We start from the raw sequence: 23796 nt of genomic DNA on the forward strand, positions 1-23796 counted from the left end.
TGATACCTCCAACTTTGTTCTTCTTTTTCAAGATTGCTTTGGCTATTCAGTCTTATGTGGGTCCATATAAATTTTATATTTTGTGTTTCATTTATTTTTGCTCTGGTCCTTATTTCCTTCCTTCCCCTTATTTTGCGTTTGTTCCTCTTTTCCTAAATTCTTTAGGTGTAAATTTATTTATTTGGAAATTTTCCTGCTTCTTGAAGTTAAGGGCCGTATAACTATAAACTTTACTCTTATAACTGCTTTTGGGACATTTCATGTTTTATAAAGTGTTTTTTCATTTTAATTTGTCTCAAGGTAGTTTTCGATTTCCTCTTTTACCCATGGGTTGTTTAGAAGCATGTTGTTTAATCTCTACTTTCTTCCTGTAGTTGATTTCTGGTTTCATGTCACTGTGGTCAGAAAATATCTTTAATATAATTTCAATCTTCTTGAATTTATTGAAGCTTGTTTTGTGGCCTATTATGTAATCTATTGTGGAAAATGTTCCATGTGCACTTGAGAAAAATGTGTAATCCAGTTTTTTGAATGAAATGCTCTATTAATTTCTATCAAGTTGAACTTGTTTAATATGGCATTTTATTTATTTATTTATTTTTTTTTTTTATTTTATTTTATTTTTGTTTTATCCTCACCCGAGGACATTTTTCCATTTTTTGTTCAGATAGAGTGGGAGGGAGAGAGAGCAACAGAGAGAGAGAGAGAAACATCGACGTGAAAGGAACACATCGAGTGGCTGCCACCCTCACAACCGACCAGGGCCGGGGACAAACTGCAACCGAGGTACATGCCCTTAGCGGGAACCGAACCCGGGTCTCTCCGGACCGCAGGCTGACGCTCTAACCGCTGAGCCAAACCGGCCAGGGCTAATATGGCATTTAAGGCCTTTCTTTTTTCATTAATTTTCTGTCTGAATGATCTATCCAGACCCCTTGTATTGACCCCTTTAAAATTATATAATGTCCTTCTTTGTCTTTTTACATTCTTTGTTTTGAAGTCTATTTTGCCTGATAAATGTATTACTACTCTAGCTTTCTTTTCATTTCTGTTCGCATGGAGTATCATTTTCATCCCTTCACTTCTAATCTGTGTGTGTCTTTCCATCTCAAGTGAGTCTCATGTAAGCAGAATATAGATGGATATTTTTTAATCCTGTCCTTTGATTGCAGCAATTAGTCCATTTACATTTACATTGATAGGTATGTGCTTATTGCTATTTTGTTCTTTGGTTTTTAGTATTCTTCAGTGTTCCTTTCTCTTGATCTCTTTCCTTTTGCTTTGTTGGTTTTCTTTAGTGTTTTAATTGGATTCCTTTCTCTTTGTTTTGTGCATATGTATTTAAATTTTTTCTTTATTGATTTTAGAGAAAGGAAGGGGGAGAGAGAGAGAAACATCGATGAAAGAGAACATCAACTGGCCACCTCCTGCATGCCCCCTACTGGAGATTTTGCCCACAATCTGGGCATGTGCCCTAATCAGGAATCGAACAGGTGACCTCTTGGTGCATGGGTTGACACTCAACCACTGAGCCACACCAGCAGGGCTGTATATATTTTATTTATGGTTACAATGAGGTTCATACACACATACCTATATCTACAGCACTCTATTTTAAGCTGATAGGCAATTAAGTCCCAACTGCATTCTAAAAGGTAAACATTTTTACTGTCCTCATGTTTTCAATCTTTTTGTTTTGTGTATCCTGATCATTATTGTATAGTCAACTTTGCTACTCTTGACTTAAAATTCCTATCAGTTTTTTAAGTGGTTGACTCACTGAGATTTTTTTTCTCCTTCCTTTCTTTTTTAAATTTCTGGATATGGTCTTTTTTTCCTACATAAAAAAGACCCTTTAAAATTTCTTACAAAGCCAGTTTAGTGGTTGTAAACTCTTTTAGTTTTCACTTGACTGGGAAACTCTCCTTCAATTCTGAATAACCTTCCTGGGTATAGTATTCTAGGCTGTAGACTCCTTTCTTCAAGCACTTGAAATATCTCCCAACACTCCCTTCTGGCCTGTAAAGTTGCTTCTGAGAAATCAGCTGATATACAAGGGAAAACCCATAAGGATGACTTGATGTTGCATTCTTGCTGCCTTGAAGATTCTCTTTTTCTTTTCAACTTTTGCCATTAAATTATAAAATGTGTTGGTGTGGGTTACTTTGGGTTCCTCTTGTTTGGTACTCTCTGTGCTTCAGAAACCTGATGTCTGTTTCCTTCCCCAGACTAGGAAAGTTTTCAGACAGTATTTCTTCAGATATTCTTTTTGCCCCATTTCTCTCTTTCTCCTCCTGGAATCCCTATTATACAAATGTTAGGGTACTTGTTGTTCCCAAGATCTTTTATATTATCCTCATTTTTTAAAATTCTTTTTTTCATTTCACTGTTTTGACTGGTGATTTCCACTATTCCGTCAATCAGATCACTAACTCATTAATCTGTATTAACTAATCCGATATCAATTCCTTCTAATATATTCTTCATCTCTGATTGGTTCTCTACATTTTCCATTTCTTGGCTGATGAGCTGAGTTCCTCTACAATATCTCAAGTTTGTTGAGCATCCTTATGGTCATTTCTTTGAGTTCTTTATCAGGAAAATTACTTATCTCCTCCATTTCATTAGGTTCTTTTGGGATAGAGTGGAAGGGAGGGAGACAGAAATATCAATGTGAGAAAGACACATCAATTGGTTGCCTCCTGCACATCCCTGACTGGGGCCAGGGACTGAACCCAAGACTCTTCAGTCTGTGGGCTGATGCTCTAACTGCTGAGCCAAACCATCCAGGGCTCATTAGGTTCTTTTTCAAGTTATTTCTTGCTCCCTTATTTGGGGGATATTCTTCTGTCTCCTCATTTTGCTTGACTTTCTCTTTGTTCCTGTAAGTTAGAAAGACTAACTCTCCCTCCCAGTCTTGAAAGAATGCTCTCTGTGTAGGCTATGTGTTAAAATAGTTTTAGCAAGCCAGCTGTAGTCAGGATAAGCACATATGTGTGCAGCAGTGCCCCCACTATCTCCACACTTTGCCTGCTGGGGCAGCCTCACATGAGCACATAGTAGTGCCCTAATATCTCTGTACTTTCTCTAGTCAGGGTAGCCCTGCAAGTGGGTACTGCAGCATTTTGTTAGCTCTGCACTCTATTCGGGCTGGTCCCTTGTGCGCACAGTCCACTGGATACATGAATCAGCATCCTGCTGTACCTGTTAGAAGAATCTCTGAGTGGAGTGACCCCTTGTATGCATGCTGTAGAGCTCCTTTGTTTCTGCTAGATCTACCTCCAGGAGGGGTGGCTGAGAATGCACCACGGTGCACTGCAGGTCAGTCAGCCAAAGAACCTGGATAGAGCTCCCACTGCTATCCACATTCAGTGGAAATGTAAACAATGGCACTCATTGTTTCCTCCGGTCCTAGGTTGGTCCCTCAGCTCCTGCAGAGCTCTTTTGGTGCCCTGACCTTCTCTAGGTGGTCCTTCTCTCTTGCTTCTTCAATTGGCTCTCTGGAGAAACTGCTCTAAATATAGGTATAAATTTGATGTGTTCTTGAGAGGGGATAAGTTTAACAGTGAGTGTTGAATAGGACACTATCAGCAAATAAAGATTTTAATAGTTGAAATAAAACATTCAGTAGAAGGGCTGTAAGATATAAGTGTGGAAAATGTTCTACAAAGTATAATAGGAAGACAAAAGTGGTCAACAGAAGAGCAAAATTAAGAAAACTACAGATATCCAGAAAAAGCAATATCCAACTAATGTGAATTCTCAAGAAAATAGTGAAGAGGAAAGTAGCAAGACATATTTTTCCCAATTAAAATTAAAAGAGCCCATCAAGTACCCAGCATAAAATAACCACATCAAGGCACATTACCATGAAATTTCAGAACACAAGGGATAAGGAAAAAAAAAAAAGACCCTTTATGCTTTTAGGGGGAAAAATGGCAGGCAGGAAATAAACTGGTAACATATAAAAACTTAGAAACTGGAATGGCATTAGACTCCCCAACAAGAACATTTTCATAGATATAAGCTCCAAAAATATATGTCCTATACATCCTTTGTCAGAAAATTACTGGAGCTATGCTACACAAAACAAGGAGTAAACCAAGAAACAGAAAAACACAGAATCTAGGAAATAGGGAAATCCCCAAGATGACAGATATTCAGGAGGCTTCCAGTTCAGACCAGAGAACACAGGGTTCTAAGAAAGATACCCCCAAGAAAAGCAAAATTAACAGATTACCTGGTATGTTTCACCATATTGAAAAGAGCTATGTTTTAGAGTTTTGGGAAAAATTAGGAAAGTGTAAAACAAGGAAATATAATCACACTCATAATCTAACTGCCATAAATCTTAACCAGACACAAAAAGGAAGGGACTGCTGTATTTCATTATAAGTGTTGGAGTATTACCATACTATCAAATTTTTAACTGTGTTTTAATGTTATTTAAAACTCTTTTAAACAGGGACTGGAATTCAGCATGTCCATTAGTTAGATTTCTCACTTTGAGTGATCCTTCTTCCTTCTTTTGTTCATTTCCTTTTTGTTTTTAAATAAGGAAACTGATCGATGTCATGACTAAAACTATATTACTAAGCCCACAGCTTTGTCATATGCTTAGTTATTTCTCTCAAATTATAACACATTTAGTATCTCAAGAACTCATTTATTTTTAAATCTTTTCCATGCTTTTGATTAGGGAAAACACAACTCGATATTTTAACAGCTACCCCATAAACCCTACAGAGGCAGTGCCCAAATCTGTCTTATACACTGCCCTACCACCAAACACAAGAACAGTGCCTTGCATATAGAAAATACACAACAAATACTAATAAATTAAAACATTCTATTAAACCGATTCTCTAAAATTTTACATACTCTTTTCTTTTTTACTTGGGTGTTCTTTTTCTGTGATCATGCTTTAGATTTACTAGTGGCTAACCGTCCCATTGATGGCATTCAAAATGACTTACACTTTAATTGGGAAAAATATTTCCTCTTACAAACAGAAAAATGTGGCATTAGAAGCAGTGAAGGGATTTCTCCAAACCAAAGATAGCCTCCAAGACCCTATTTAATGCTTGTGAGAAACAGGGCTCTACTGATCTCCTTCTTGCCCTTCACACTACCAGTGTACTTTCCCTCTAGAATTGATTACCAATTATTATGATATCAGTTCCAACCTATTTTACACCTCTCAAAATTGCTATCTGAACTCTTGGAAGATTATTAGCATTAATGCTGCTGTTATGGATAAATTCTAATAAAGAAAATTTATACAATGTTATAATGACAAGTTTTGATTATAACAATGTAAAGATAATCATAATGCACACAAAAAGACAAAGAAATAAAGGCAGTAAAAAAAGTGTGCTTTTATCAAATTTCTCTATAATATATAGTCATTGGCAAAAGTAGGTTTATGTTCACATGGAAAAAGATATGCAGGTTATGATTGTTAAAATCTCATAATGCTCAAATAAATAATACAAGAGTAACTGTTTCATGTTCTCATAACTATAAACCTACTTTTGCCCACCCCTGTATATTATTTCTCACAGAAAATGAAAAAAATAAGACTGGTCCTTTAAAATGCTTTCACAATAAACACTAATTAAAAAACAAATATATACACACACACACACACACACAAAACTTTTGAAAACCATGATGTACTTGTCAAAACAAACAAAAGAGTTGTCTTTATTTCCCGAGGAACAATTATTAACTAAAGCAAAGAGGAAAATGAAGTATTTTAAAAGATGGGGAAATAAGACCTACAAGCCAAGAACGCACAGATCTATGCTTATTTTACTGAAAATTAGACCATACCATGCATGTGGTGGTTTTGAGTTTTTTGAAGGAGTAGTTAAAGCTGTTTCCATGCTATTCACTCCTGAATTATTCTCTTTGGTAGTCATTGCAATCATTTTTCGTTGCTTCTGAGAAAGTTTAACTCCAGGAGAAATCACTTTGCTAGAAATAAAGTTAAATTAAACCAATTAGTGTCATTACCTCTGAGAAAGTTTAACTCCATAAGAAATAATTTTGTTAGCCTTGGCCGGTTTGGCTCAGTGGTTGGAGCGTCGGCCTGAGGACCAGAGAGTCCCGGGTTCGGTTGCCACTAGGGGCACGTATCAAAAAAGAAATAATTTTGTTAGAAATTAAATTAAACCAATTAATATTAGTTTCTGCTTAATAAAGGTTACAGGTAATTACATTGCTTTCTGTTTATTTGATGTGGTCTTACTATTACAAAATAGCCACAAATTTCAACAGTGATAATCAGTTTATACTATCAATGATCAAGTAATAACTACATATTATCTTCCTACTTACTAATACACTTGAATCAGAACTAGTCCACAATGATCATTTTAAGAGCTACTTTCTAGAATTTAATACTGTACTCCACAAGAGTTGGACTATTAACCCAATCTTTAGCACATACTTAAGAAATATGTTATGGAGGCTAAACTACCTAGAAAAGAGTTTATAATTAACTTTAACATAAAAAGCAGAAAATAACAGAAAAGGTCTGATAGGTCTTTCCAATTCTTTAGGGCAGAACTACAACACAACATTGTCTTTCCTTGTTTATAAAACCAACCCCAAATTTGTCTTTGGTGTAGCTCCACATTTTTGTCTGTTCTCTTCAATTTGCATAATGGTTCTGAGATCCATGATAGGAGGGCTGACAGGGCTAAAAGACATAAAAGGTATTTTGAATGAAAGTTGCTTATATATCTATATCTATATCTATATCTATATATATATACACACATATATAAATAAAATAACTACTATAATGTATCCAATGTCATAATCGTAAGTAATATAATTGACACTCTTAAAGAAAAAAAAAAAAGCCAAGCAATAGATTCATAACTCATCTAATGACTCAACTCAAAGTTCTATTTAAATTCTTATCCTTCAAGAAAAATAAATTTTATATTCTTTCCTTTTATTTTTAATAGACAAAATTCTTACTACTCTCTAATGTTAAAAAAACCCACATTTCATGGAAACTTGGAGATGTTCAACAATATTAGAGATCCACCAGAGGGAGTTATGCCATAATGTGGAAAAAATTCTACAATGTTTAGAAACAGCCAATATATTTTTCTGACTTTTCACCAAACTAGTCTTAAAACATGTTTAAAAAACCAGTCTAATTGTCTGAGTCAATTATACACCCCTGAATTAAAATTAAAATTACTGTACGTATGGACTGTAGGCCTATGTATTCGAGCACCCCAGGAATCCTTTAATACCAGATGCAAACGCTAGAGTCTGGAACGGATTAACCGCGATAAATGAGGGACGACTGTATATACTATCCTCCTCCTAACCCTCTGCCACTCCCAACAAAAGCTGTTATCAAGTTACTATATGTGTGTGATAGTATTCACTGATGACTATAAAGTCAATTAAATTTTGTCTGGAAAAAAAGAGCCTATTTAAGTTGGTTAGTAGTTTGTATGCATTAGGTTAATTTCTGTGTATCTTATTAGAAATCTGTATTAAAATTTTTAAATGTGCTTCATTAAAAATATTCATTTGACTAAAAAAATGAATGATATTTTTCAGACTAACAGGTATGGCACAAAATGAATATCCTACCTGCAAGAGCCAGCAACCCAAGTAGAAGAGCTTGAAGTATCAATTCTATTAATCGGAATGGGTTGTGGAGCAGATATTTTAAGTATTGGTGATTTTTCCCATGATTTTAAATCTTCCCTGAAATATGTAGGAGGTGTACGATTAACATGTGGTTTTGTTTTCCCCTGGAGATAAACAAAAAAATTTAAAGTGAATAAAAAGCAAGCTCCTAGTAGAGTAGCTAATACATAGTTGGTACTTAGTGGTTAAATTATATTAAAGTAAAACCATAAGACAATAATCATCTAGCATTTTCAGTTCAGTTCTTCCATAGATTAGTGCCTTAATCAATTCTCAAATCAAATCCGTGACTATAACCCAATTATGATGAGCTTTGGGAATAATTTTTAGGGAAATAAGTTTGCATATTAAATCCCTACTTACATGAATATTAAACAAAAATATTAATAATTAAACTATAAAAGTTGTTCAAATGAGATATGAAGCAGTAACTTCAAAATTAAAGTCCATAGCACTGGCCTAGAGGCTCAGTTGGTTGGAGTGTCATCCCGTACACCAAAAGGTGTACAGTTCAGCCCTGGCCAGTTTGGCTCAGCGGTTAGAGCGTCGGCCTGCGGTCCAGAGAGACCCGGGTTCGGTTCCTGCTAAGGGCATGTACTTCGGTTGCAGTTTGTCCCCGGCCCTGGTTGGTCGTGCGGGTGGCAGCCACTCGATGTGTCCCTTCACATCGATGTTTCTCTCGCTCTCCCTTCCTCTCTCTCCCTCCCACTCTATCTGTACAAAAAATGGAGAAATATCCTTGGGTGAGGATAAAAAAAAAAAAAAGGTGTACAGTTCAATTCCCAGCAGGAGTGTGTATGAGAGGCAACAAACTGATGTTTCTCTCTCTAAGAATCAATAAAAAATCATATCCTCGAGTGAGGATTTAAAAAAAAAAAAGCCCTGGCGGGTTTGGCGCAGCGGTTAGAGTGTCGGCCTGCGGACCAGAGAGACCCAGGTTTGGTCCGCGCTAAGGGCATGTACCTCAGTTGCAGTTTGTCCTCACCTGGGCTGGGATCGTGTGGGTGGCAGCCAGTCGATGAGTCTCTCTCACATGAGATGAGTTTCTCTCTCTCCTGCTCTAACTGAAGATAAATGCAAAAAATGTCCTCGGGTGAGAATAAAAAAAATAAATAAAATCCATGACTTTAATATGAGACGAAAGTTTAGTAAAAATGTATAATTCATTCTGAATAAAATTAAATTCAAATAATATTGACACTTCAAAAGAAACTCTAAAACTATTGTTACTACCAAAGGTCAAGGAAGTTATTAAAATGGTATTTCCACTGCCAAGACAGATTTTTCTATCCTTGCCAGACATTCACAGCATGCCTTCAGTCTTCTTTAAACATCAACTATATTTCAGACCAATCCAAGAGTTAATATGAATTGTTCCCCAATTTCTACCCTACATTTAAAAAAAATTTTTTTTTACTCAATCGTTGAGGCCTAGAAGATTCTAAGAAAGGGTAAATTTTCTACTGTCTCAGGAATTTCTAGTTCTAATGTTTTGTGTATAGGCATTAGGAAAAAAAATTATTCTGTATCTAATAAGTCAGACATTTTTCTTCCTTGTAGATTAACATTTATGGAATAAAATGTTAAATGATGTCTAAAAAATTACCTTCCTAGCCCTGGCCAGTTTGCCTCAGTGGTTGGAGCCTGTAGACCAAAGAGTCATGGGTTTGATTCTGGTCAAGGGTACATACCTTGGTTGTGGCTAAATCCCCAGGCTTGGTCGGGGCCTTGCAGGAGGCAACCAGTGGATGTGTCTCTCTCATATTGATGTTTCTCCCCCTCCCTCCTATTCTGTCTGAAAATCAATGAAAAAATATCCTTGGGTGAGGATTTTAAAAAAAGACCTCCCCAGAGATGACCAGACTAGGAATTCTGCAGCTTAATGTAAATTGTGCTACATCAGGAAAACTCCATTCCAGAGAGTACTGCTTCAGTTAACACCAAGGAGAAAAGAGACTACAGCATTTGAAATTAGGTTTACATTCAAATCATTTTCCTTTGACAATTTTTAGGTGGTGTTAACTGACACTACACAAAATAATTTTCAAATAATTTAGCTATAAATATATTTTCCAATGTCTATACAGTGTTCCTATACTTTACATCAACATGGATTTTAGCTGCAGAAAGATTAGAAATAAAATATCAAATTAAAGTGCTCAAAGGTGCCATTAAAATCTTTAAACTAGAAACATTACGCAAATTTGAAAAAATTACATATATTTTGTTATGAACCAACCAGGACAGTGTTTTAAAGTAACAACAATAACAAAACTAAAGATAAACTGTCTATCAACCTCAATTTTGAAGTTAAGAAAAGAGTACATTAACAGACAAGTAAAAACAAACCTCAATCTTATCTGAATGAAATCCAGTTATGAAATCAGGGGACTGTAAATCTCTAGGACTACCCACTCCTGCATAGCTTCCTTCAGAGTCTGATGTCAACAGTTCCGGAAGAGATTCCACAGAATTGGTGTTATCAGACTTTAATAATCCTAAAAGGCAAATTTAAAAAAGATTTTTAAACATGTATGTATTACAGTCAATAAACCAAATAAAGCCAAAAAACTTCCATTTATCCAGACTTAACATTTAAATTATAGCCACTATACCAAAATCTTAATAATTTAAACTAGAAAGGGAAATCAGTTGAAATGAAAATTGAAATGGAGATTTAAAATCTAAATTTAAAACAATTTCAATTATATACCAATTATGAAATGATCCTAAGGAAGACAGTTCTTTTGGATCTGCTTTAAAAAGCGATTGAGAATATTTTTTTTCTACATAAAGAAGACAAAAATTAATAAACTCCAGTCCCCTGCCCTGTCACATCTATCTCTCTGTACCAAGGTCTTTGTACCCACACAGAGGGGGATTGGCCCCATTCAGTGTGGGAGGACCCTTATAGCCTTTGTACCTCTCAACTGGTCAGCAGATTGGTCCAGAGGCTTGGCTGAAGCCAAATGTGCTCTGTTTAAGGATTTTCTTCTGGGGTAAGGGATCTGTATATTAAGAGCTATCTTTTATTACCTAATTACCTAAGCAAAAGAGTTGTTATGAAATGTATATACCATTTCTTCTCTTAAGCAGGCAAAGTACATGTCTCCCTGCCTGGTATCCAGATTCATTAGCAGATTAGAGTTATATCGAATATAAACAGAATAAAAAAGTAAACTTTTGCTTTGGTTCATGTGTTTTTCACATTATTTCAAATTTAATAAAATCTAAAGGAAGAAGCAAAATAACCAAAGTAAATATATTATATGGGTTGTAAGTAAAAGGGGTACAATTGATTTAAAAACACATAAAAGATACCACCTTTTATATATTTAAATACAGAGAGTGTTCTTCTTTTGAAAGTAAATGATCTTGACAAGATATATGCCTCTTTTGTGGTAAGCACTGCTAAGATAGAGTTGGGAAATAACATTCAAACTTTTTTCCACCATAATATTTTAAGTATTTTTAAGGGAGGCAAGTTTTTATCTAAGAGAGTGTTATTTAATACTGAAATGCTCCCAGAAGTCAATCAGAATTAAATGTAATAAATAAAGAGGATAACTGAAGTGGCCAACATTGTTTTGGGTAAAAAAATATTCTTCACAGAATGTCTTTTGTCTAACTTTAAAGATCAATGCAAATAAATGTTAAGTCTTTGAACAACTGTCCTTGATGAAATTTGTCTTATACTCAAATTTTCTTCTAGAATAGGTCTTTTTGGCCCCCAATTAAATTTAACCTTGCAATCATTATCTGTTTTGGCTACAGAAAGAGTGGTATAGCAGGAAGAATATAAAACTGGAATTGGAAAATAAATCTATTTCTGTCCGTCACTACCTCGAATCACTTAAGTTTTCTGAGCCCGTTTCCTCAAGTTTAAAGGAAGGGATATACATTTGTTCATTATTAATGTTTCTTCCTGCACTGAAATACTAAAACTAATGCATGTACTAGCAATAACATTTACTTAAACCAAATATCTACTTTTCCATAAGGTAACTAGAAAATCAGCAGTTTCAAAACTGTCTGTCTACCCATTCATTCATCCTTCCATCAATCCACCTATGCCTCCCCTTCTAAGGACTCGAGGTAATTCATACAACATAGAGAGCACAAAATCAGAAACTAACATTTTTAAAGATCCTAAAATAGGAACAGATGTGGTAAATGGAAAACCATTCTTCAGTACTTATCTTCTGTGTTATCTAAAATAACTGCTGTTCCTTATATTATTCCTTTGATCTTCAAGCACATCATTTGTAATATTTTATTAAAACATAAAAGATATTCGTTCTTTGCCCTAAATTACAGCTATTTTTTACCAAAGGAATGCAAAACGAGGTACAGTTGTGTATTTTTCAACACTGCTTGTATAAGGTAGATTAACTATGAAAATATGGTGATTGAAACTGTATCAGGTTATACCTTATTGATATAGACATACCTACTGTTTTTAAAAACCATACTAGTCACATTTCATATTTTGATCTAAAGAAATCATTAATATTTTTTAGACAGTTTAATCTGAATCTAATCAGATGCATCTAGAATGTGTGGGATAGTCTATAATACCAATGACCTGAACTTTTCAAAACAAAACGGTATGAGGGGTGGTATCCTAGTTAAAAGATACTAAAGAGGTATTAATAAGAAAAGACAAAGTCAATCTTGATAAGATACTAGATTTTTTAAAGGCTAAAATGCTATAAAACATTTTTGGACAATTAGGGAAATCTGGATATAGACTGTATTACTAGATAATATTAATGAATTAATGTAATTGCCTAGATGTAAAAATAGTACTCTGGTTGCATAGAAGAATATGCTTATTCTTAGGAGATTCATATAAAAGTTTGGGGGGAAATGTCTACAACTTCCAAGTGGATCAGTTTTTTTTTAAAAAAATGTGTGTGTAGAATGTGAGGAAGATGCGGGAAGGGCTGGCTCATGCAACAGAAAGACTACAAGAAAAAGCAAATGTGGTTCGAGGTTACCAATAAATGTGGATGAAGGATAAAAGGTGTTCATGGTATTTTTCTTTCATCTCTTCAGTAAGTTAAGTATTTTCAAGATAAAAAAAAAAAAAAAAAAACAGGAAAAAATGTTTTAGAAAACCTACACAATCTTTACTTTCAAACAGTCTAACATAATGTCTAAATGCCTAGATAGAGAATGTGTTATATTCTACGACCGGATTCTGTATCTCCTTATGCACATGAATGGCATCTCATGTGGCATTTTCCCTTAGAGCACCGATAATATACTAATTGAATCCATGTGATAACAGTATCTCTGTCATGTTTTATCCACCTCTGCTAACATTCCATAACACTGACCACAGAGTGGTCTTTCTAAAATCATAAATCTTATCCAGTCACACCCTGCCTTAAAAATCCATCCACAGCTAACCATAATCATCAGAATAAAATCTAAATACCTTAGTTTGGAAAACAATACCCTCCAAAATATGACCCACTCCACCCTATCTCCTAGCTGTACACACCCTATATAGCTGAGCCATGATGAACTATATGCACAAGAAATGGGTAATTCTTTCTATTGCCTCTAGGCTTGGGAACATATTGCCCCCTTCACTTAGTAGGTCAATCTGCCTCTTTTCTTGGCTAACTTCTCTTCATTCTTCAAGATCCAGCTCAGGTATTACTTTCCTCTAAGTCTAAGAGATCCTTCCTATCTTCTCAGACTACTTTGCATGTCCCACAGCAAACTTCAGAGTACTTCTCACAAGTACCATCACCTTCTGTAGCAACCCTAAGACAATTTTCTATCTCAGTAGCCCCAGCAAATAGCATACATTAGTATTTAATACATGTTAAATGAATTAGATAATGAATAGAGACATGAAAGATTCGATCCGGAATACATCCTCAAACATTTGCCACTAACCTGTAGATGGTAGGCTCTGAATAATATCTGAAAGGTTATAACCTCCAGAACTATCTGAACGCTTACGTGGCTTCTTTTTTGCTTTTGTTTTGGCCTTCTTGAACATACTTTCCCTAGGAAAAAGCAAACATAAAAGTCATTTTTAAAAAATAAATCAAGATGAAACAGAAGAACTATGCATGTTGAGAAAACATGTAAGGATACACATGCTGTAGTCACATTTATCTATGTGGTCTGGAGCAATTACTCAATTTCACTAAACTTCAGTGTGATACTACTACTTATTCTGACCTTAGTATTTCTGAGAAAGCTAGAAACAAGATGGTATACAAGAAAATTCTTTGAGAAGTAAAATACTACACATATTCACATAAAAGCTACTATGAACTAAAATCTTGAACATGAAATATATGTTGATAACTTTAAAACTTTTGCAAGGAATGCTTAATTCCCTAAATTAAGTATTATTAATCAGGAAAGAGAAAATAAAATCATCTATGAGGACTACAACTGCCTTTTTTTTTAACTAAAAATTATAGATCTCATTATATAATTAAAAAGTTATACAGGTCAGCTGCGAATACTATTATTTTGTAAAGGATAACATTTAGGTCAATGCTCATAATTTTATTACAATGTTTAATATAATAACATGTCATACATCTAAGCCAGATATCTATAAACTTCCAAGTATCCCAAATGCTACCAAACTCTAGGTAAGGAATTAAAAAAAAAAAAAAAAAAGAACATATCTAGAACTCAAGAGCTGTTTTTCAATGAGCTACCCAGATTATTATACATACACACATATCACATATATGTAGTAAATGACATGAACAACCAAAGATTTTAAAAGGTCATGTACCAGTAGAAGTAATTCTGTTAACAGTTGGTAACTGAGTCTAAAACATGAACTGGAAATTCTAAGCAGGGCTTATCAAATGATTAACCCCCGTACTGGAATAATACCTAGAACCTGGGATAATTGGTTGGAGGACTCCCTAATGTAAATCACTATAGGCCACATCTCTTGACCCAGTCAGGTTCTCTATAAAGAGGAATGTAGAGAAGTGGCTGATGTACTCCTTTCTGGAGGACAAATCTCTTTTCTTCACACCAAGGGCGGGGAGCAATCACTTGGATGAATGGGGTTTGAAAAGAAATCAGTGCTCTTCCAAATCCAACCACTCACTCTGGTCTTCATAAATCTAGTACTTCTAATTCTTAAGCCTTTCCAAAATTTTGTGTTAGTTCTTATCTGTTCTAAGTCATTATTGCTCAGCAACCTCTTTCCAACTTTCAAAACTGTCAACATTTTCTGACTACTGTCTTCCCTTTTTCTGTTCTCTGGGCTTTAGCACATTATGCCTTTTTTTTATTATTTTTTTTAATCCTCACCCGAGGACATTTTCTATTTTTTGTTCAGATAGAGTGGGAGGGACAGAGAGAGAGAGAGAGAGAGAGAGAAACATCGACGTGAGAGGGTCACATCGAGTGGCTGCCACCCACACAACCCAACCAGGGCTGGGGACAAACTGCAACCGAGGTACGTGCCCTTAGCGGGAACCGAACCCGGGTCTCTCTGGACCGCAGGCTGACGCTCTACCGCTGAGCCAAACTAGCCAGGGCCTTTTTTTTATTATTTTTAACCTCAGCAGGGTTGGGAAGGTAGTTAAGATAAATGCATTAATTCAACCCAACGTGTTTAACCTGAAGGCTACATTCCCTTCATATTTACATGTAATTTTGTTATATCTGCAAATATAAATTATTCATTTACCTTGTACTATACCAAGGCTAAGAATGAGCATAAAATACATATGTCAGGTTTCTCAATATCAATATAAAAGTGTTCAAGATCTGGAAAGGGGTTGGGGGGGGGGGGAGGCATGGGTAGAAGGAAAGGAAAAGATATAAAGGAAACAGAGCTTACGAATAATTTTGTTCAATATTTATTTCTTCTTTCAAAAAAACATCTCCATCTTCTATTAGTTCCAAATAGCTAATATCTGGTCCATCTTGATATGGTGTGATGACTCTTTTATCCATTGCTGGAATCTACAGAAAAAAAAATGTCACCTTTTAAATATAAAATTTATAAAGATTTCTTTAAAAATTGGTACAGTATTCCATCTGTTTACATATATGGTGACATTAACTAGAAAAAGTCTAGAATGCCTAATAGCTTTCTAAATTTAAATCAAGGGTTGATTAGATTACAAGTTTATTCCATTAAGAATACAAATTAATCTATTTGTTAGGGATCATGTAAATCCATGTTTTTACATTATCCTGACCTTTGGTAAATAATAATAAAAGATTTTGGAACTTTCAATTATAAAGAAATTAAAAGATATTAATCTTATCATTAAATATCTTCATTTTCGATTATCATACTTATCTATGGGATCTGTAAAGAAATACTAAGTCCTATTTTCTAAACGATCCTACTATATTATAATTCATTAGGAAATTATTCCACTGAGAAGTCTGACCTAACAGACTGCTTTAGTTGATAATATCATTGAAAAAACATAAACCTTACCATTTTTCGGTAAAATGCAGAAAGATCCTTCAAAACACCAACACTTAAAACATCAAGTGACCTAACAAGCAAGATACAAAATTTTATCTTAATACTCAAGTTACTTAATACCTGTCAAGATTTTCAAATATGTAGAGATATTTTGTATTGCAGAATAACTTATTTTTAAAGATTTAATTACCTAGCCGCTACAAATTCTTTTAGAAGTATATGTAATCATATATTTCAATAAACAACATGAACACACTAGACAAATATCTTTCAAGCAACTCTTTTTTTTTTTTTTTTTATCCTCACCCGAGGACATTTTTGCATTTATCTTCAGATCAAGTGGGAGGGAGAGAGAGAGAAACATCGATGTGAGAGAGACACATCAAGTGTTTGCCACCCACAGGACCCCAACTGGGCCAGGACAAACTGCTACCAAGGTACGTGCCCTTAGTGGGAACCAAACCCAGGACTCTCCGGTCCACGGGCCAAAGCTCTAACCACTGAGCAACCGGCCAGGGCTCAAGCAACTCTTATAAATCTTTTCTATCGTAATGAAATAGCAAGTACATATTCATTTTTTCAACTTTCACTTTCCACAAATGATAATCTTTATGTATATGAGTGTTTATAGTGAAAGAACAACAGCCTAACTATCAGGATTCCTAAAGTTTATCTAGAATTATCTCTGTTACCAATTACCTGCATGACCTTGACTGACACACTTTACCTGTCTGGGCTTTAGTACCTTGTATAAATTGACATTTGGACTAGATCAATAGTAATCAAAGTAGATTTTAAGGAACTCTCAGGTTCCAAAGATGTACTTGAAGGTATCAGTGAAAATTTAAATCAAAGTTTACATTCTGAAATATATTTTAAACTATTTTTATAACTAATCCAAAACAATTTGCATATTCTAATGTGTACCATATACCAGTTTTAACATTTTGAAGATAATTAACTTGTGATACTATGTCAATATTGCTGTGCCCTCCTTTTTCTACACATATTTGCACTTTTTCCATCAAACACGTTTGATTAGGAACGGTCAAATTTGTACAGATCTTTGTTTTAATGCAAGTTGTACATGTCTACTCATGTAAAATTTCATCAAAACAGACATACCATGTATATGTGCCATCCTTAATGTGAATAGTTCAGCTGACACACTTGTCACAACATAACTGAACAATAGCAGTATGACTCATCATTTTCCAATATATTTTAGATAGGAATCAACCAAAATGTAAAATAAGCACCAAACCTATCTGACAAACATTCTGAATGAGCTTAATTTGGTTAAAAATTGCTATGATTAGAATTACTAATGTAATGTCAGCAAAGAAATTAACTTTATTCTTCTGAAATCCTAGCTAGGCTCTCATACTAAAATACCAGAAGCATTTTTTTTTTCTTTATTGATTTTAGAGAGAGAGGAAGTGGGAAGGAGAAAGAGAACATCAATTGGCCAGCTCCTGCATGCCCCCAACTGGAATCGAACCAGCAACCTCTTGGTGCATGAGTTGACGCTCAACCACTGAGCCACACTGGCCAGACCAGAGCATTTTTAAATGACATTGTCTAATATCCCACTTACTATAAATAGGTTTAAAAAATTTTTTTTCTTTATTGATTTTTTGGAGAGAGAGAGAGAAACATCAATGAGATTGGCCACCTCCTACATGCCCCTCCGATTGGTCTACAACCTGAGCATGTGCCATGACCGGGAATTGAGCCTGCGAACTCTTAGGGTGCATGGGTCAACGCTCAACCACTGAGCCACACCATTAGAATATTGTCTAATATTCATTTGCACTTGAAAAGCATTGTTTACAAAATAAAGCATTAAACTGCCCAAATATTATTTCCTCTAAATTGAACCCTAAGAGGCAATTATTAAAAATCTATTAGTAGAACACTTTTATTTCAATCAGTTTTGGAATTAGTTTCATTAAAGATGATCCTGACTTTGAAAGGTGAGTTATCAAAAACTGTTATCTGCCTGACTGGTGTGGCTCAGTGGTTGAGCATCGACCCATGCACCCTAAGAGTTCGCAGGCTCAATTCCCGGTCATGGCACATGCTCAGATTGTAGACCAATCTGAGGGGCATGTAGGAGGTGGCCAATCTCATTGATGTTTCTCTTTCTCTCTCCAAAAAATCAATAAAGAAAAAAAATTTTTTAAACTTATTTATAGTAAGTTATATAGGTCATGATTGTTTACAAAAAAAGTTTCCTGGTTTTTTTAATCTTTAGTATGAAGATAAAAACAGAATCTATTTCATAAGGTTTTTATAAAATTAACTGTATCTAGGTAATACTTTTAGAATGCTGCCTGGCACATTAGTATTTGTTATCATTAATACTTTTATTGTGGGAGTATTAGTTATTATAATGAATAACACAAATACAGAAATTAGACACCAAAGCTCTAAAAATGCAAACTGACACCAAGATCTTTTATCTCAAACTTGTCCTCACCAAAATGCTCATTTTTCTCACCACTGACTTTATAGTGAGCAAACGTAATAAAATTTTGACATTAAAAAAAAAATCTACCAGTGTGGCTCAGTGGTTGAACACCAACTCATGCACCATGAGGTCACGGGTTTGATTCCTGGCCAGGGCACATGCCCAGGTTGTGGGCCCAATCCCAGTGGGGGGCAGGCATGCAGGAGGTGCCTAGTCGATGTTCTCTCTCATCAATGTGTCTACCTCTCTTCCTCTCCTTTCCTCTCTCTCTAAAAATCAATAAAGAAAAAAAATAATTAAAAAAAATATAAATTTATTTCATTAAAAATTCCACCACTACACATAAAAATAGAATGAAATTTCCAAGATTCCTCTAATTCTACAATATCTATGACTCCTAAATCATAAATATCCAGGTAATCCTCATATAATGAAATATTAACCTATAAAACAGCATATATATATTTAGCTGATTGTTTAATGTAAAATGTAATTTTTCATAAGAAACATTTTAGTAGTCACTGATTTCTACATAAAGCCTTCAATACACCTATCAGCTTACAACAAACTAGAGAAAATGAACTTTTCAGACCATTCCTAACAGCCTAAATTGAACAGGAAATGTCTTAAAGAGAATAAATACACAGACAAAATAGGAACCAGTAACAAATTTTATGCATGCTTACATATTAATTAAGTACTAGTTTTATAGTTTCCAAAAGCCAAGGTTATAATTACATAGTTACCAATCAACCTAAACAAGCAAAGGGATATTTATCCACATAAAAAATATACTTGTGGCCCTGGCCGGTTTGGCTCAGCGGTTAGAGCATCCGCCTGCGGTCCGGAGAGACCCGGGTTCAGTTCCCGCTAAGGGCATGTACCTCGGTTGCAGTTTGTCCCCGGCCCTGGTTGGTCGTGCGGGTGGCAGCCACTCGATGTGTCCCTTTCACATCGATGTTTCCCTCTCTCTCTCGTCCTCTCTCTCCCTCCCACTCTGTCTGTACAAAAAATGGAAAAATGTCCTCGGATGAGGATAAAAAAATAAATAAAAAAAATATATATATATACTTGTGATAATAATGTTCCACAATTTTCCGAACAACTAGTGTAAGCTCCATGGAGGGCAAGGGCTTTGTCTATTTTATTCAGTTGTATTCTTATCAATGGCTAGCATATAGTAGGTGCTCAAATGTTCATGGAACGAAGAAATTCTCTTACACTTTTTTCTACAAAGCTAGAATTATTTACTTTAAAAAAAAAACCTTATCATTATTGTTGAATGTATTACAGATCTCCCCCCTTTTTTTCCCCAATTCCACCCCCTCCTGCCTTCCCCACACTATTATTTGTGTCAATTAGTTATGCATATATGCACAGAAGTTCTTTAGTTTATCTCTTCCCACCCTCCCTTCCCCCTTCATCATTTTTTCACTTTTAAATTACTAATATAACTTATTACTTATAAACAATTGCTTTTGCAATGATCACATATGCACCAACCTACCTTGCTTCAAGTAAAGCTGCCATATTCAGTCCTATGAATTGTAAACAAGACAGTTTCAATTGCTCAGCATTATACATTGCTGCAAATTCTAGTAGCATAGCAGCATTCTTGAGGGTAACTACAAAGAAGAAAATACATACAAAATGAGATAAAAAGCAAATTACCACGAAAAATGAAATACACTTACTTCTAAAGTCATCAGGTTTAAACATTTAGAACAAGAAAAATTGATAGTTTCTTACCAAAAATAACTTATACAAAGGCAAATATAGAACTCATTTTTCATCCTAGTATGGCAAAGTAATTTTAAATTATTGGTCATGTGGAAAAATAAGAGCACATAAAAATTTTTTTAAGCAGAGAAAAAAATAGAGAAGATGCATTCCAGAGTCACCTAAAAGCAAACACATAAGAATCAATAATCTTTGCCCTGGCCGGTTTGGCTCAGCAATAAAGCATCAGCCTGAGGTCCAGGGAGACCCGGGTTTGGTTCCCGCTAAGGGCATGTGCCTCGGCTGCAGTTTGTCCCTGGCCCTGGTTGGGTCATGTGGGTGGCAACCACTCGATGTGTCCCTTTCACATCAATGTTTCTCTCTCTCTCTCTCCCTCCCCACTCTATCTGAACAAAAACTGGAAAAGTATCCTCGGGTGAGGATAAAAAAAAAAGAATCAATAATCTTTCACCTAATATTTTTAGAATATTTTTAACTTTCATTGACAAACAGCTTTCCTTTTCATTTATATAGCACAGAATAATCATTCTCTCTTCTATCAAACTAAATCTATTCTTAAGACTAAGAGAAATTTAATATATCATTCTATAAACTTTGTATTAAGTAAACTCTATAAATTTATGTGGGTATATTTGCATTTTTAAACACACACACATACACACACTATATATATTACCATATTGTTCGTGCCATTGCAGAATCTAGCATACTATACAAGATTCTGGATTTTGTTACAATGATAGTAACTTTATATATGAAGTACATTTTTACTAGAAGACTGTCCCAGAATATCCTACCTACCCAGCATGTAACTTTGCCTTCTCGAACCTCTCCACTTTTTTTTTTTTCTTATTTACTCTGTGTCCCAGCTAACAGAGAAACAACTGTTTTCTATGCCTGATATAAGGTTGGAGGTTTGGTGAATGAACAAAATATAACCTTGAGGTATGCATGCTTGCTGCCTGGCCAGCCAAGGATTGAAGTATGCATGTGAATAGATAAGGTATGCATAAATAAGGGGTTGGAAAGCCGCCCTGAAAGCAATGATGGGTGATATGCCCAGGTGTGAATGAATTTGTTATGAATCTCCTAGAGACAGGAAATATGGCTGTATGGTAAGCAGAGTTGCACTCTCAAGGACTTAATTACCTAAAACATCATGTAACCTAGGGTACCACTTTGCAAATAAATTGGGTTGCATCCAGAGATCTGTAGCATTTGCTCCCTTGCCATGTTCCCCCTCACTCCAAGTAGTGTCTGCTTGTAGTTCATTGCCTTGTGATGACCCCCAGCAGGCTGAGAAGGCTGAGAGAGTCAGCACCAGACTTCCACCATTTCTTTTTTTCTTTCTCCTTTGGAACTCTGTCAAAAGTTACAACTGCAAGCAATAATCGTCTCTGTCCCACTCCTGACTAAAGTTTCAACTAATGAATCCACAGTCTCCCATTTCAAAGAAATAAAAATAGATCATATAAAAATTTTGGAATTGTTCAGTCAGGAACAAGGAATGCCCAATAACTAGAGACCAAACCATTCTCTTGCTAGGTTCTAGGAAGATCAAGGAATTCATTAATAAAGGCAACTGTGCAGTGGGGGCCAAGAAAAAATATCCAAGGGATACCAGAAAAGTGAATTGAACAACTAAAAATGTCACCCATATGGATACTTACACCTACTGCATGTTGCACCCTTTATTTTATACATATTTCCCTTTTCTTGTTTAAAAGATCAGAGCTATTGTTCTTTTTTTGATAACACAGGAGAAGATAGCAGACAGAACTCAAGAAAAGTTTATAAATAAGATACTAGAGCTAAGAGAAACCACTAGGTACTAGGAAGTACAAATTACAAAAATTTGATAGGAAATCACTTCACACTTCCTCAAGTGGCAATGAAGGAGAACAAACATAAGATTAGAAAGTCACAAAACTTTTATATCAGGCTAAGGAAATTTAATCTTTATCCTAAAATAAGCAATTAAAAATATCTGCACAGGGGAAGACAATTACTTCCTAGAGAAAGATTAAAGAGAAGTTAGAAGACAAAAAGAAGACTTAAAAGACTACTGTGACATTATACAGAGGAGATGGGCAACAGTGAATTCACAGAAAAGACTAAAAAGGTGGAAGAAATGTGATGTGACAACTAAAAGAATCTGGTATAAGGGAAAAAATAACATAAAACAACTTCCAGTTTCAAAGTTGAATGTTCAGGAGAAAAGTCAAGCAGTTAACTGAAATAATGAACAGAGAAAGAAATAAGTTTAAAAGAAAAGAGATGTATTTTGATCAAATATATAAATGGTACAGTTATATAAACATTCCAGCAAATAGTAGGAAATAGGCAGCTAAACACAGACTTACAGTCAAGACCAGGGCAAGGGTAAAAAATTTCTGTTTCTAAACTCACCCTTGAAATTCCACAATAAATGTCACATTATCTTTATTACTCATAGTTTTGTGACATTTAAAATATGTATTTTTTTAATTCTAAGATGCACATATTTTCACATACTAGCATCACTGAAATGAGGATGTGCTTACAAATGATGACATGAAATAATTTAAATGTTTTGACATTTTTCATGATAAAAAAAATATTGAGGCATTTTATCATAAATGGCATCAAAAGTCAATAAAATACAGTAATCCTGGACCAACCTGAAAACATGCTAATATCTTAATATAAAAATACTCACATTTTTCAGTTAATGCTACTTCACAAATCTCTTTCAGTCTAATTATGAGAAGCTGATCAGCCACCACAAGAACACTACAAATAAAATCCACATTTTGAGATTCTAAAAAATAAAAGAAGGAAAACAAGCATCACTCTTTATTGCTTTATAAATATAACATCTAGAAAAATAAGTTCAAGTAACTAGGACAGTAAGAGAATTATAATGACTATTTTCTAAATGTTTGAATGGCAGCTATGACAAATAGTAATATCAAAATGTTTCTACCTTTTAGTAGAAAGCTAAAAAGAAACACACCAAAATGCCCTGTTCACACTAGGACCACAAAATGGGCAGCCTGAGTTGATCTTTTTAGTCAAGAGAGCTACTAAAATGCCTGACTTATTTAAAATCTCCCATGTTCTTAAAGAAAAATTTATAAAATTAAGAAACAGGAAAGTCAAATCTCAACATCAAATTTAATATGTCTATATGTGTGTATATATGGGGGAGGAAAAGAGGACGGGGGATGAGGGGTGAATAAGGCTCTTAGGCTTCCTTATTTAAAACAAAATTGGTCACCTAAGAGTACATTTCTTTTTAACTATAGAAATTCTTTAATTTAAAATAACCTTATTGGTCCAGTATACTAATGGCCTTAAGCAATGCCCCTGAGCCATTGCCAGAAAAACAACATCAATAAAAAAAAAATAGAAACACCAAAAAAAGAGGGAGAAATAGTTAAGAAGAAAAAATGAAGGAGAGATGAAT

At 34.7% G+C, this 23796-nt stretch overlaps 1 protein-coding gene across 5 annotated transcripts in view; it reads right to left on the reverse strand.

Moving 5' to 3' along the window:
• IBTK (inhibitor of Bruton tyrosine kinase) overlaps positions 1–23796 on the reverse strand; it is an 85076-nt gene that overhangs the window by 20210 nt on the left and 41070 nt on the right. For all 5 annotated transcript variants that reach the window (XM_036248271.1, XM_036248269.1, XM_036248270.1 and 2 more), the window contains 9 exons: positions 23047–23148; positions 20116–20233; positions 16145–16205; positions 15533–15657; positions 13600–13712; positions 10036–10184; positions 7627–7790; positions 6614–6706; positions 5836–5979 (listed from right to left, as the gene is read on the reverse strand). In XM_036248271.1, coding sequence (XP_036104164.1) covers positions 5836–5979; positions 6614–6706; positions 7627–7790; positions 10036–10184; positions 13600–13712; positions 15533–15657; positions 16145–16205; positions 20116–20233; positions 23047–23148 — 1069 coding nt within the window. The remainder of the gene's footprint in view (positions 1–5835; positions 5980–6613; positions 6707–7626; positions 7791–10035; positions 10185–13599; positions 13713–15532; positions 15658–16144; positions 16206–20115; positions 20234–23046; positions 23149–23796) is intronic.

Source organism: Molossus molossus, unplaced genomic scaffold (assembly GCF_014108415.1).
Source record: "Molossus molossus isolate mMolMol1 unplaced genomic scaffold, mMolMol1.p scaffold_m16_p_8, whole genome shotgun sequence".
NCBI lineage: Eukaryota > Metazoa > Chordata > Mammalia > Chiroptera > Molossidae > Molossus > Molossus molossus.